The 16,511-nt window shown below is 36.4% G+C and overlaps 1 protein-coding gene across 2 annotated transcripts; it reads left to right on the plus strand.

The window, feature by feature from the left end:
* LOC109229458 (uracil phosphoribosyltransferase) lies at window positions 38-15,560 on the plus strand. Of its 2 annotated transcripts, XM_019394900.1 has the most exons (13): window positions 38-296; window positions 584-667; window positions 870-948; window positions 5,304-5,362; window positions 5,611-5,688; window positions 5,942-6,023; window positions 6,368-6,416; window positions 6,621-6,682; window positions 14,121-14,188; window positions 14,753-14,808; window positions 14,902-14,949; window positions 15,045-15,097; window positions 15,286-15,560. In XM_019394900.1, the coding sequence occupies exons 1-12, from the start codon at window positions 165-167 to the stop codon at window positions 15,094-15,096; spliced, it is 849 nt and encodes a 282-aa protein (XP_019250445.1). In that variant the 5' UTR covers window positions 38-164; the 3' UTR covers window position 15,097; window positions 15,286-15,560. The 2 variants fall into 2 exon arrangements, with proteins under 2 accessions (XP_019250445.1, XP_019250444.1); XM_019394899.1 differs by having other exon boundaries at window positions 15,045-15,560.

The following is a 16,511-nucleotide window of genomic DNA, read 5'->3' on the forward strand; positions in this document are numbered from 1 at the left end:
AGAAAGGTAAAAACCAAAAAAAAAGTTAAAAAAAAAAAAGAGCATCCCCACCGTTAGCTTGTTCGTAGAGAAGCCTTCTTCACCCGTCCCGAAGAGCCAGGAAATTGAGAAGATACCCAATCCACCTAAAATTATTCAGCTCTCAGCTTACCTTTTTTTTACCAATGGCGTCCCACCACTCCCTTATTTATACCCCTCACCCCTACCGTTTACCCCCCGACCCCTCTCTCTCACTACTACCCTCTTCCCCTGCCGCCTCTCGCTATCGGCAAAACCTCAATTTTCACTACAAAAAGGTACTTTAATTAACCCCACTTAACAATCCCTTTTACCCCTTTTATATATTTGATTTGTATGGAGATATGCACTATGTTCTGTGATTTTGTTTACGGGTATATACCCATTGCGAGTTTTTTTTTTTTTTTTTTGCATGGTCATTGTAAAGATTTTTATATATTATCAGTGTATTTTAACATGTGATTACTAATTAATGGACGACTAGATTATGACATATGAAGATTCATGTAATCTTGAGATAGTAATCTATGAAATAAATTTTATGCTTTTGTTATTTTGAGCGCAGATTTCTAATTCGAATAAACGAAGGGGAATTGTGGTGTGTTCAATGGCGGCGGAGAACAAAGTGATGAGTGGTAATAGAATGCTGGTAAGTAAAGTTCACTCATCTAACGCTTTGTTTGGTTGTTCAGAATATTGTGTTTTGATAAATAATGTAGTGGAATCTTAGTTTTTGGATTTTCTTTTAACTTTTTTCTGATGATGGGACAAAATGTTGCTTTTAGTAAATAAATACAGAAGCAAATTTTATTTAATTGGTGATGTTAGTTTAATTGATTGATTTTTTTTAGGTGTTTGTTCCACCACATCCTCTGATAAAGCACTGGGTTTCGGTTCTTCGAAATGAGCAGACGCCTAGCCCCATTTTCAGTATGTGAAGTTTTTCTAATTTATTTTAGCTTTTTTTTTCATTCAAAAGATTTTAATGCTGAAATTAAATTTTGCTAAAAATTATGCTGAACTGGATATGAAGAAAGATAATATTTGAGGGGTGAAGTTTGAGTCTGTTGCTGAATTTTGCATCACCCTTTATTATGTGCTGAAACAATTTGGTTGCATTGTTTGAAATTTATTCCTAAAAGTGAAATATAGTGTCTCTTTTAATGGATAAATGTGAAATTAAATGTAAAGGAACTGACTTTTAAATGTTAATGTTTTTATATTTTTAATAATATATAAATGTCATTGTAGTTTGTGATTAAGGTGTAGTTGCCGTTATCTATATAACTGTCAAAAGCTATTTTTAATTGAATATTCAATTTATTGGTTTTAAATTTGAGTGTATAGTTTATCTAAGACTGATTTTAGGCCTACCACGTTGCATTTTGGCACCTTCAATTGTCATAATTATGTAACCTAAAAACAGTTTTTACGGTCAAAGCAACTAATTTTATGTTTTGGGGCACTAACAACCGATTTAGCTAACTTTTTTAAATATAAATAATATAAAACGGAATAACAATTGAACAAAATAATTGAGAGATAAAAGGAAAGAGAAATCTTATTGATTTTAGTAGCACTTTTTCCGTGTAAGCTAAATATTAAATTGCGAGAAATAGAACAATGAGAATCAACAATGTAATTTATAGAATAATTGAGTAATTTTCAGATGGGGATACAATGTAAGGAATATGAGTTTGAATAATATTTCTATCCGTAACGGATTGTCTTGTCAACCTCCTGCCTGTTACTGTCATTTATTGCTTTTATTATACGTTACATAACTGATGCGTAATCGATGGCATAATAATGACGAATCTCGTGTAATCTGATATTAAATGATTTTTGCCTTATTTGTAATTATGAACGATCTTTCATAACAATCCTGGGTCGTTCTCTTCATAATCAGTTCCGGAATTAATAGTAACGATACTAATATTAGCTCCGATTTTACACTTTATTCTTCAATAACTTTGCTGACACGTAATGTAGTCTAATTGAGATTTGCAGCGGTTTTCTATCCACTGATGGATATGTAACTTTGAAGTGATTGTCCCATAAGGGCGGTTTGTGATGGCGTAAGTCTTTCCTATAAATACGAAACCACAAACCCTCAAAACCTTCTTCTACCTTCTTTTTTCGTACTATGCTTTCAAGCTCTGTAACTGTTCCATAAGGACGATTTGTGATGATGTAAGTCTTTCCTATAAATACGAAACCGCAAACCCTCAAAACTTTCTTCTACTTTCTTTTTTTGTACTTTGCTTTCAACCACCTTCTTTTCTTTCTATTTTTTTGTTAATTGCTTTCATCCTCTTTCTTCATCTCTCTAATGGCTTCCAAACCTTCTGCTTCTCCCAACCCTGCTACTTTTCCTCATCGTGATGTCATAGTGGATGAGCTTCCTAATGTAGTAGCTCCAGTTAGGTCTAGGAGATGAGAAAGAAGACTCCATAGCCTTGGCTCCATGGTGAGTAGAGGCGGCATTACTTCCACTGAGGGAAGTTCTTCCACAACTTATTCTACCTCCAAAACTTCTTTTAAGGGCTAAACCAAAGCGAAAGATACCACAAAATTTTGGCTGAGCCCTTAGTCTCTAAAATTATACCACAAAAATTTTCTTTTGTAGCCGATTGTGCTGAGTGGAATAAGAAGATTAGTCAAAAGGACACCCTTCTCTTATCAAGTCATGCCATCTCTCACTTGTTCGCAAGGAGTGTCATTAGAGATCCAATTTTCCAGTCAAAGTTCCTCGTGAAGACGAACGAATAACTAGTTACCGCGAAGGTTATTCATTCGTGTATACGTATCGTTCACCCTCGGGTTCCAACCTGCAATAGACCCGGTGATCATAGAGTTTTGCCAAAACTTCAACTTGTGTCTTTTGTCATATAGGCCCGGTAATTTGGAGAGTAGTGGCGTGCCTTTGCTATTTGTCAAGTTTAGTTTCGACAAATTCACTCTTTGCCATCTTTCCCATTTCAACTTTCCCAAAAATTTTCGTGCTTGGTGTATTTACTCTCACGACACAAAGCAAACGAGTTATCGTCAATCTCGAAGAGGATCATGATAGGTGTGGTACAGAAGGTTCGTAGTTGTTCCTACCCTATAATTGGTAGACATGATAATCTTCCATTTTCGGGGAAGTGGAATCACAGATGTAATTTCCTTCACTGCACTTAAATTGCTTTTGTTATTTAGAATGCCCACATACTATTTTATAAATTTTTTGCAATGACCATAGAAATATTTGGGGAAGTCCCGAGTTTCCATGATTGGGTTACATTAATGTTGTCTTCCGCTCCCGTGGAGCAAAGAACTTGGAAGTTCATTACCAAAACATTTGGTTGGAAAGTGAAGATCCACAATAAACATGTCTATATCATGCGTATTTTCCTGCCTTTTCATTTGTAATGGTATTGAATGATGAAGTTTAGTTTGCAAAGAGTGAAATTCGCCGAAACTAAACTTGACAAATATCGAAGGCACGTCACTGCTCTCCAAATTATCGGGCCTCTCTGACTAAGACACAAGTTGAGGTTTCGGCAAAACTCTATGATTATCGAGTCTATTGCAGGTTGGAACCCGAGGGTGAACGATAAGTATACACGAATGAATAACCTTCGCGATAGTTGGTTATTCATTCGTCTTCACGAGGAGCTTCGACTGGTAAATTTGATCTGCCACGGCACTCCTTGAGAAGAAGTGGGAGATGGTCAATTGGACCGTTACAACCATCCTTTTTACTAATCTTCTTATTCCACCCAGCACAGTCGGCTGCAAAAGAAAATGCTGGTGGTATAATTTCAGAGACTAAAGGCTCAGCCAAAATTTTGTGGTATCTTTCGCTTTGGTTTCGCCCTTAAAAGAAGTTTTGGAGGTAGAAGAAGTTGTGAAAGAACTTCCCTCTGTTGCCTCTACTCACCATGGAGCCAAGGCTACGGAGTCTTCTTCCTCTTCTCCTAGACCTAACTAGAGCTATACGTTAGGAAGCTCATCCATTATGACATCACGATGAGTAGAAGTTTGGAAGCGAGGGATGAAGAAAGAGGATGAAAGCGTGAACGAAAAAGCAGAAAGAGAAGAAGAGGTGGTTGAAAGCAAAGAACGAAAAAGCAAAAGAGAATTTCTAAGAATAAGGCAAAGGTAGAAGAAGGTTTTGAGGATTTATGTTTTCGTATTTATAGGAAAGAGTTACATCATCATTGGACTACCAATCATATTACGCCACGTGTTCTGAGCATTGAATGAAGAGGCGCATGTTTCATCACTTCTGCAGCACGTCATTATAATCTCGGGAAGAGCGGTAAGCATTCCCACCATAAATAACTTACCACTTCCCGAATATTCATTTAAGATTATCCGGAGATTGAGGGGACTATCTGTATTAGTGGAAAATAACCTTGCCACGTGAATAAATTAGATTACAACACATGTCGGCAAAGTTATTGAAGAATGATGTTTAAAATACATTCGGAGCTAAATTAGTACTGTAACTATTAGTCCCGAAACTGATTATGAAGAAAAAGGCTCAGGCCTGTTATGAAAGATCGTTCATAATCACGAATAAGGAAAGAATCATTTTACACGGAATTTGCCATTATTATGCCATCGATTGCTACATCAATTATGCAGCATATAATAAATGACAATAATGGGCAGGAGGTGGACAAGACAATCAGTTACGGATAGAAATACTATTTTAAACCCTTTTCCTTACATTGTATCCCCGTCTAAAAATTACTCAATTATTCTCTCAATTGCATTGTTGAATATCATTGTTCTATTTCTGGCAAATCAATATTTAGCTTATGCAGAAAAACTGCTACTAACATCAACAAGATTTCTCTTTCCTTTTATCTCTCAATTATTTTGTTCAATTGCTATTCCAGCGTCTCTACCCCGATAAGGTCTGCGTACACACTACCCTCTCCAGACCCCACTTGTGGGACTATACTGGGTCGTTGTTGTTGTTGTTGTAATTGCTATTCCTTTTTATATTGTTTATATTTGGAAAAGTGAGTTAAATCGGTTGTTTGTGCCCCAAAACATAAAATTAATTGCTTTGACCCTAAAAACTATTTTTAGGCTTAAATAATAATGTTGTGCACCTACCCGTTACTCTATATTTGAGGTTTATGTAGGACATGGACGAACATCTCAGGCATGTATTCTATGTGTGGTACTTGCACTTTTTGTCCGATGCAACCTTGATATCTGCATTTATATTTCATTTGGCTGTCCTTTTGATCAAAAGATATGTCAATTGGATATTTTTCTTGTAGAGAATGCCATGTCTGAACTTGGTAGATTGCTTATGTATGAAGCATCAAGAGATTGGCTGGTGAGTTATGAGAATATCTGTTTTTGTTATTATGCATGGAACTCTATTAATGCAGAAGTCCAAATTCATTAAATATAGCAAATTTGGATGTTCAAATTGAACATGACTTATTCTGTTCTGATGTTCTTGCAATTGAAGTAAAACAAAACCACCTAATCTACAACTAAGCTATAGTGATGCTGATGGTTTTAATGAACAATCTTCCTTTGCCAAATGTTGAATTAAAATAATTATCATCATCATTGCAGCCTATCATAACAGGAGAGATCCAGTCACCAATGGGTGTTGCATCTGTGGAGTTTGTTGATCCAAGGGAACCTGTTGCAGTAAGCTTTAAATTTTCTGCATCTTTGTAGTCCAAATATTCGGCTATTCCTTTCAAATTGCCTCTTTCTTCTCCAGCCTCTCAATTGGTTCATGACATGGTTACCAAATTTGGTTTTTTTACAAAACCTAAAAACTAGACAACTCTAATGGTTGTGGTTTTTATCATATATATTTGTGAGAAAGAATCTTTCATAAAAGATTAATTTGAAGACACGCCATGGTCATTCATGCACCTACTACCTTGGTTTACAGATTGTTCCTATCTTGAGAGCTGGTCTGGCTCTTGCAGAGCATGCATCATCAATTCTTCCTGCAACAAAAACTTATCATCTGGGTAAAGACAAGTTTATCATCATCTTTTAGCATTGGAAACTATAATCTCTCATCTTCCTTACCTGTATGTGTGGATATTCATTGGAGTATAAATTATAGATAAATTTGGTGATTGAATCTTAAGGTGATTGCACTTATAATGACATGACAGCCGACTGCATCATACGTGTCTCATGTACATGATAATGCTCGCTTATTTGCACGGGATCCCCCCGCCATTTGAAACAAAGTTTCAATTTCAATCATGCTTTAAACTATGTCAATCTAAGCTCCAAATATTGTCCTGTAATTTGTTCTTTTTGTGTTTTTTCCATTGCTAATTTTTCTGTTCATTTTCAAATTAAGGAATTAGCAGAAATGAAGAAACACTTCAGCCCTCTGTATACTTGAACAAGTAAGTATCTTTTTTGAAGCTGGATTATTGCTTACTATTGTATAATGTGGCACTAGGTTTCTGTATGAAGTATGACCTGCCTTCCCACGATAAGTACAAATTGTTGCGCCATTTTCTATTTTATTTGAGCTTGGAGTGTTCTTGTTCTTTTGGCCGACGAACTATCTGGTAAATTTTTTCTAACACTTTTCGTCCATCCTGTAGGTTGCCCGATAAATTTCCTGAAGGTTCTCGTGTGTTTGTTGTAGACCCAATGCTGGCAACTGGTACCAACATCTTTTTCCCCTTTATTTCTGTAATTTTCATATTTAAGAAACTCGTGAATTTCCGTGAATACATTTTGCCGCATATCCGTTCTATTTTTTTCTACTCTAGCTAAAAGCTCAGATTCTACTAGTATTTACTTATCCACAAAAAAGTTTATGTTGAGCATTGCAGATGGATTGACCAGTAGAAAATAGATGCTGCCTGTTATAGTACTTATATAGTTGTATTACTTCGCTGTATCTTGTCAATACAAATTTGTCCCCTTAACTCCCTGTAGGGATGAAAAATCAGCAAGCACTGTTTTTAACCTTACGAATAACTGTTAGGTAAGACATAAATTTCCACTTCATGCAGTATCATAACAATTTCGTCAAAACTTTATTCAAAACTTCTTGTCCTGAACTATGCTTGCTCTACTCCTGTCTCCAGTTATATTGTTATCTCACTCTCTAAATTGTGTTCTGTGACTGCCAAATTGCTGAAGTGCAATTAAGCTGAATTTATACACAATTATAGGCTGGCCTCATGGGTTTTTGTTTGTGTAGTACTTTTTGGAGTAAACAACAACAAACCTAGTGTAATCTCACAACTGGGGTCTGGGGAAGGTAGTGTGTACGCAGATCTTACCCCTACCTTTAAGAAAGCAAAAAGGCTATTTTCGGTAGACCCTTGGCCAGTGTTTAAAAAAGCGCCGCTTCATCGCTTTAAGCGAGAAGCGAGGAGAAGCGTGAAGGGGAACGCTTCAGCAGGGTGAAGCGACTCAGGTCAGGAAAAGCGACCGCTTCCCACTAAAAAGCGGGAAAGCGAAGCGAAGCGGTAGAAGCGCCCGCTTCTCTGTTTTAAAACAGAGTCCCAACCTTATTTTATTAAAAATGCGATTTTGTGATTAAAAACACTGGTCTGGACGAGATTTTATTAAAAAGAGCAGCGACTAGGGTTCTTCCAACAGCAGCGACTGGTCTGGTCGACTTCTTCTTCTTCATCTACTTCTGATTTCTGAAAGAATCTGAAAGCATCAACTAGGGTCCTTCTTCTTTTTCTTCAACTTCAAGTACTTCAAGACTTCAAGAGGTATGTTCTGATTTTCCTCCTTCTTCTTCTTTTTCTTTTTCTTTCACTGTTTAAACTTCCAAAAAGCAGCGAAATATTGGCGAATTTTTTTCTTACTTTCGGTTCTTTTTCAGAACTGATGCCAATCCTTGGGTTCTTCTTTCTCTGCCCAGTTTTTAACTGAGAATTACTGGCCTTCCTCTAATTTTTATATACTTTGTCCCTAGTTGATGAAGAAGAAGAAGAAGTTGAAGAAGATGATGAGCAATATAATAATGATAGTGGAATACAAGAATTTGAGAATCTTGTAGAAGAATAAGATGCTCATTTTGTGCTTTAATTGATGCTACTCTTTAGTTTTTACTTTGAAGTATTGAACATTTGCTTACAATTACATGTGTTGTCTATGCAGTATTTATTTTAATTTTTTTTAAATTCCGCTTCACTTCAACAAAACGAGCGCTTCGCTTCTCGCTTCTCGCTTTAAGCGAAATGGGGGTTGTCGTTTTTCCTCGCTTCACGCTCTTCACAACACTCCCCTTGGTTCAGGAATGATAAAAGGAAAGGCAATAACAAGCAAACCAATCAGAAAATCGAAGCGAAAATACAAGACTATACTAAGTAATGCAATCAGAAAACCGAAGCGAAAGCAACAACAAGTAATAACAGTCCCATTACAACTGGGAAGTGTTCCGAGTCCCCTCCCACTGTCCTCACCCGAGTTTTAGCTCCATCATACATGTCCTTAATAGCCCCCCTATTGTATGCAAGAGGAACACCTCTAGCCTCCAAACATCTCCACAGAACCTCCTTCGGCACTTTATCGTAAGCCTTCTCTAAGTCGATGAACACTGTATGTAAATCCCTATTTTTATCCCTACTAGTTTTAGTATACGTGCGTTGCACGTGAATTTTACATCTGTCAATAAAAATTCGTAAAGAACAAAAAATAAATTTTGAATATAGACTTGAACTCATAAGTTTTTTTTCCACCTCATAATAATGATTGAATATTTAGAAAAATCTATTACTTTATGCATCAACGTTAAAATATACAGTGTTTAGTTCACATGAGTTGAACAACATACACATTCATTCTTCAAAGTTTGCCCAATGTTTAAGTGTAGTATACAACAACAACAACAACTACCCAGTAAAATCCCACCAGGTGGGGTCTGGGGAGGGTAATGTGTACGCAGACCTTACCCCTACCCGATAGGGCAGAGAGGCTGTTTCCGATAGACCCTCGGCTCAGAAAAATGAAAATAAAAAAGAAAACAAGAAAAGACAACTCATTAGTAACTCCAGTAGCAACCGTAATAGTAATGGAAGCATAACAACCAAAAGATGAAAGACATGCAATAACAGTAACCAGTATCTAAGGCCCAGGGCTAAGATAAACAGCAAGTACAGAGTGTATTCAGCCTAAACTGCAAGTTATCTAAGATCAACCCTAATCCAACCCCGTCTCGCCCCCGGAACGAAGTAAGGAAAGTGCTACTACCCCCTAACCTACAACCCTAATGCTGGACCTCCAGACCTTCCTATCAAGGGCCATGTCCTCGGAAATCCGCAGACGTACGATGTCCTGCCTGATCACCTCCCCCTAATACCTCTTAGGCCTCCCTCTACCTCTTTTCGTACCCACCACTGCCAACCGCTCACACCTCCTTACCGGCGCATCAAGGCTTCTCCTCTGCATGTGCCCGAACCATCTGAGCCTTGCTTCCCGCATCTTGTCATCCACAGGGGCCACACCCACCTTCCTCCGAATATCTTCATTCCTAATCTTGTCTATCCTAGTGTGCCCGCACATCCACCTCAGCATCCTCATTTCTGCTACCTTCATCCTCTGGATATGGGAGTTCTTAACCGGCCAACACTCTGCTCCATACAACATGGCCGGTCTAACCACAGCTCTATAGAACTTACCTTTGAGTGGCAGTGGCACTTTCTTGTCACACAGAACTCCAGATGCAAGCCTCCATTTCATCCAGCCCGCCCCTATACGGTGAGTGACGTCCTTGACGTCCTCGTCGATCTCTCCGTCCCCCTGAATCATCGACCCAAGGTACTTGAAGCTATCTTTCTTCGGGATGACCTGTGACCTAAGACTCACGTCCCTGCCTACTTCCCTCGACTCAGCGCTAAACTTGCACTCCAGGTACTCTGTCTTAGACCTGCTCAACTTGAAACCCTTAGACTCGAGGGTCTGTCTCCAAACCTCCAATCTCTCGTTAACATCGGCCCTCGTCTCATCAATTAGAACTATGTCATCAGCAAATAACATACACCATGGCACATCCCCTTGAATATGGTGTGTCAAAGCGTCCATCACCAAGGCGAATAGGAACGGGCTAAGCGCAGAACCTTGGTATAATCCCATAACAACCGGAAAATGCTCCGAGTCGCCTCCCACAGTCCTAACCTTGGTCTTAGCTCCATCATACATGTCTTGATTGCTCTTATGTAGGCTACCGGCACGCCCTTCACCTCAAGACATCTCCAGAGCACCTCCCTAGGAACCTGGTTGTACGCTTTCTCCAAGTCAATAAACACCATGTGCAGATCCTTCTTCTTATCCCTGTACTGTTCCACCAATCTCCTAATAAGTTGGATAGCTTCCGTAGTGGAGCGATCCGGCATGAACCCAAACTGATTGTCGGAAACAGACGTCGTCTTCCTCACCCTCACCTCCACCACCCTCTCCCAGACTTTCATGGTATGGCTAAGTAACTTGATACCCCTATAATTGTTACAACACTGGATATCACCTTTGTTCTTGTACAACGGTACCACTGTACTCGACCTCCACTGTATATAGTGCCGTTAGTGTTTTAATTAGGAAATTAAATTTTCTAATATGCTCGATCCTTATTTTTAGTTCAAGTTTTTCTTTTGAACCTATATTTGATATTAATATATAAATTTGTAAATATACTACACTTAAATGATAATTTGGAGTTGAAAGTGGTTGAAATTTTTATCTAAAATATTTTTAAATAATTAATAAATTAAAATTTAGTGAACAAAAAAACTTCAAACCTAAAAGTAGAGTTGTCAATATGGGCGGGGCCGCCCAGCCCACGCGGGCTTTAGCAATTGACGAGCTGGGCTGGGTTAGCCCACCAATTTGATGGGCCTTATAATGATCAGCCCACCCCAGCCCTATGTGGGTCACGGGCCCCACGGGCCGGCTCATCATTTTTTAAAATATAATTTTATATTTTTTTTCTTTAATTTTTAAACTAAGAAAAGATAAACATTTAAAAGTTAAAAAAATCTTATTGAATTTTTTTTTACAAAACTTAATAACTTTTTATATTGTTCTAATATATCACAATAAACACTAAAAAAGTAAAAGACAAGACTATATTTCATTCACTAAAAGCCAAAACTCAAAACAAACTATTCAAGAGAACGCCCATGACGCTTATGGGATATCTAACACATCATTATCTTCATCGAACACATTTGAATCCGCTTATGAGAAGGTTGTCTTAACATCTTCACTTTCTTCTACATCTACAATATGTATGCAATATTAATTAGTTAAATATTGAGAATAATTAAATTTTAACGTTTTAAGACTTTGATCTTTTAACATGATGAGCTTAATAAGCTTTAAGCTTGGGATACTCTTTTTGTTATTTTTTGTGTCATATACTTTTTATATGTTATATATTTTAAATACGTATTTTTATTTAAATACGTATTTTAAATACCCATTCAATTAGCATGTGATTTAGCAGGGCCGGGCTAGAAATTTTGGAGCCCATTCAAAAATGAGGCTTTTAAGCCCGGCCTAAGTAAGCCCGTGGCCTATGAGGCTTAACTGAGGCTGGGCTAGCGGCCCAACGGTCCAAGCCCATTTTGACGGCTCTACCTAAAAGGAGCTCAAAGTGCTCCAAAGTTTTCTAACAATAAAACTAACGTGATTTATTGTATTAAGGAAAACTAACGCCTTACTATTTTCCTTTTACTAATACGGTATATTACCAACTTCTAATAAGGAAAACTTTAATAACTCGAATTGTAGTTACTTTTAAAATCTTAAATCTTAAAAGAATAATTAATTAATTATTTTATTTAGTGCAAGTTTTATTTTCAAGAGTAAAAAAGGCGAACAATATTTCGCTAAATGTTAAAAGGGACAAACTATGAATTATAATGCTTTGAGATTAGAAATTTTTTAATTGATTACATGTTTGAGATATTAAAAATTTTGAGGTTCTAAAAGTATTTCAACATAAGTTAGTTCATATATTTGGACCTAAATTAGAACTTCAATTTATACAAGGAAGAAATTTAGTTGATCTTAATGTCCTAATTATTAGGGCGTCCTACATAATAATTTAAATATGAAAAGTTTTAATAAATAACGTTTCATTTGATTTCAAAGTCCTAAATATTAGTAAAATTAGGTAAATGATAGTTTTGTCTAGTATGAGATCTTTTTTAGAAGGCAAAAATGACGAATGACATTTCCGTAAGTGGATTTATGATTTTAATATTGTACTATAGATAGATATACATATAGATATCGATTATTTTAGTTCATAATTATTTCTAGGTATTTGTAAAGAAGATATTTTGTAAACTTAGTGGTAGGTAAAACTATAGGTTTCATTTACGATGTACACTTCAATATTTGTAGACTAAAAATTAGACTTAAATTTTACTAATAAATTTCAAATGTACGTCTACAATTTAAGTTGAAAAGGGGAACTTTTAACCTTTAATTATTTTTTAAAGTTACTTGTTGTACGGTGGATTGTGAATATCCTTTGAAATATTCATGCTAAAATAGCGCTATTTTATAATTCTATCACAATAAAATAAGAATTCCTAAACCTAAAAGGGCTATGTGCAAAAGACTTTATTTGTAGTTTTAAATTTATTCTCTTTCAATTAACTTTATTTTACTAAAATTATACGACATTAAAAAGTGTTTTAAGGGAACGAAACTTTCCTCCTTTCATTTAATTGGGTGTTAGTTTTCTTTTACAAATATATTGTCTTACCAAGTTTAAACAATGAAGGATTCAATAGTACATAATATTTAGTTGATTTTGAAGTCCTAAATATTAGGAAAATACTTAAATAATTATTTCCAAATATTAGGAAAGTAATTAAATGACTATTTAGTCTAGTATGAAATATGTTTTTAAAGGGTAAAAAATGCGAACGACGTTTCGCTAAGGGCCTTCGTGCTTTTAATATAGTATAGATACTGCTCCATCATTCTCCTAACAAGGTGAATAGCTTCTGTAGAACATCCCGGCAATAATCCGAACTGGTTCTCGAAAATAGACATAATCCTCGCCCTCAGTTCCACCATCCTCTCTCAGACTTTCATAGTATGGCTTAGTAGCTTGATACCCCGATAGGCTTTGCAATTTTAGATATCACCCTTGTTCTTATACAACGGGATCATCGTATTCCATCTCTTTTCTCCGGGCATCTTCTTCATCCTAAAATGACATTAAATAACCCAGTGAGCCGCTCCAAGCCCGCCCTACCCACACTTTCCAGAATTCCACCGGAATTTCGTCTGGCCCAGTTGCTCTTCCCCTACTCATCTTACACGTTTTCCTCCTCAACTTTTATGTGCCTACAATACCCCAAGTCTCAACGACTCACGGAGTGTTCCAGGTCACCCAACACAATGTTCCTATCCCCATCTTCGTTGAAGAATTTATGAAAGTAAGTCTGCCATCTTCGTCGAATAAGTGCCTCATCCAACAAAACTCTGCCTTTCTCGTCTTTGATGCACTTCACTTGGTCCAGGTTACGGGCCTTCCTTTCTCTACAGCCTCTTATCCCCTCTTTTGCCTCCAAGTTCTTCATACAAGCATTAAAATGCTGCAGTCTTAGCCGCCGTAACCGCTAACTTCGCTTCGTTCTTAGCCATTTTTTGGAGTAAAGGAGCACGTATTTCTTATAACAGACATGCTTAAATAGTTGTGCTGAAGTGATACACCATAACCAATTTCCCTCTCCTTTTCTAGTTAGGAGTTGGAGTCTAGGTTCTCTAATAAGAGCTAGTAACTAAGGTCCATTGGGGTTGTAACAACCTTTATCTTTGCAAGTATTCATGGCTATGTGCCTTCTTTGCGAGTCTTGTGAAGGAAGTACATCCCGGGATATCTTCACCAAGGAGTCCTTATTAATTGATACCAGACAGGTTGGTGTACCTTTTAGTGGCAAACATTTGTCGTTTCCTTTATATCAGTTTTTTGTAGTTGGATGTGTGTCTCATAGTATGTACTGACAAACATGTGTATTCTTGTCGTAGTAGCTATAAATCCTTCAGTTTTATGCTTTTAAAGGATATTGTCACTTGATTTGTTTTCTCGTCTGAATAGATTTTCTTCATATTTCTAGGTGGTACAATAGTTGCAGCCATCGACCTTATAAAGGAGCGTGGGGTTGACAATAGTCAGATTAAAGTTGTAAGTTCCCACCTTATATATACGTTTATTTGCTAAAATATTTGCTTGCTATTGTTGACATGCTGTGAAGGGTACTAAATTTCCTGTTTCCTGTTTAATTTTGACGTGATATTTGAAGAATATTCTGTTGGATAGTAAGGACCTTAAGAAACACGTGCATGCAGACACAAATATATATACTGGTATTTGAAACTTCCACCCTATTTTCTTTGTTACGGGAAGAGGATCAAAGAAAATTATGGTACAAATGATGTGATTGTCAATGGTGCGTTAGAAATTGAGACTGATATTTTTGCAGCAAAACCTGCATGTTTAAATACAGTTGTGACTACATTTCTCTTTGGTCTGTCAAACAGTTCTAGATTTTGCTACGCATTTCCAGAAAACCTCATCTTGCAATGTGTAAAAAATGGGGGTTCTATATGGAGTTTAGGTCGGTTCAATAGTCGATGCTTACCAAAACTGGAAATACCCTGAATGAACATTTCTTCAATGATTGTTAGTTTGATGTCTCAATTATATTTGTCTCGTCAACTTGCTGATTACACGAACTGTATCATTCAGATATGTGCAGTTGGTGCTCCTCCTGCTCTCCAAAAGCTCAGTGAGAAATTTCCAGGGTAACAAGTTCAATAACTAAAAAGCTTTTACGTATTTTATGTATTTGATGTGTTTCAGTCGATATCCTGATTTCTTGTTTCTTGATTTTTCAGATTACACGTATATGCTGGAATACTTGATCCAACTGTTAACGACAAAGGGTAACCAATCGTCAAACAACCTTTTACCTTAATCACTTCTCTAAATAGCAGAATTTCATCAGGTCATTACTGTTTTCTGATTGATAAAATTTCAGGTTTATTATCCCCGGATTAGGAGATGCTGGAGACCGTAGCTTTGGCACATAAAGTAATGTTCCATACCATTACTTCGCCATATCATTTTTTAGAAGTGAAATACGCGTTGTGATTTCGGGAGTTAGGCTTTGACCCCCCCTATCTTGTTTATCATTGTTTCCCAATTTTGGAACCTTGAGGTACCTATATGGAAAACACCTGCCAAAGTTATTTTCTTGTGTCTTTCAATTTTTTTGGCAGTACGACGTGTTGAAGAATATGTGAAGTAGAGTTCAGAATAGCTTGAAATATAGGATGCCAGGTTTCTGAGCCAAGGTTTTAGCAGTTTCATCATTTTTCTGCAGGAGTTTTGTGTCTATGTATTTTACGATCAATTAATCGATCAAATTAATCTCAGAGATGCTTTGGAACGTGGTTATTCGATTGGATAATTTGGTGATTCTCAGGGAGTATTGAGAGTTCAGGAAATGTGAACTTATTTGATTTTATCATAGAGTAGATGTGCTCTTTGTTTATGTTTTTCTATTGTATGCAAATCTTAAAGGGAATCTGTATTTTAATAAAAGCGTATAAATTTTGACAGACAATAAAACTAAACTCTTGCGTATATACAATTAAATGATTGCTGCCTTGATCTTGGCACTACTATAAAACTTATAACTGTTTGTGCAGTTCAATCTGTAACGTTACGTTTAGTTCCAAGAAAGACAGAACGAAATATTAATGAATTATTCTACTCAAGCTCATTCTGTCCTGTCGTTTGATACTGCTAGAAGAAAAGTTGGAAAATAAAATTACTGAGGCAACTCATCCAAATTTTGGCTTCTTTTTTAGGGAAAAAAATATGCAATATTTATAACAAATTGTACAAATCATAGTAGGATTAATTGATTAACAATACATGGCAACTAAAGATTAACATACCATAACAGATTCTCTTTAAATTGAGGAGTCCAACTCACGTAAATAACAAGACCTAAAGATAACTTCAAATAAGTTTGTATTAATTTGTTTCAGACGTTAAACCTGTATTAAAAGATGACTGGTCTTTACATCTCTATGGAATATCTCCTTTTATCCCTTGGTTATAGACAAATTACTCGTATAAATTATAGGGAAAATTATCCAAACTGTCACTTTACAAACTTTCCCAACCAAAAATAGCCCAAAACAAAATATCTACTAAAAAAGGCCCAAATATCATTTTTGGCCCAAATAGTTTTAATTAATGTCAGTTTTTGTATCCGTTATTTTTTGTATACAAACACCGAGTTTTCACTCTCTTTCTCTCTCTATCTCTCACTCTCTCTCCCTCTCTTTCTACGATTTTTTCCTAAATTGAACCAAAATTGCTGAAATTGACGACAAAACAAAATACATTTGCGGTTATTTTCGTCTGATTCTAGGTAGAAAACCTCTTGTTTTGTATATTTTTCGGATTGCATGTGTTTTTGTAGAAGCGATGT

This window comes from Nicotiana attenuata, chromosome 7 (genome assembly GCF_001879085.1).
Source record: "Nicotiana attenuata strain UT chromosome 7, NIATTr2, whole genome shotgun sequence".
NCBI classification, from domain to species: domain Eukaryota; kingdom Viridiplantae; phylum Streptophyta; class Magnoliopsida; order Solanales; family Solanaceae; genus Nicotiana; species Nicotiana attenuata.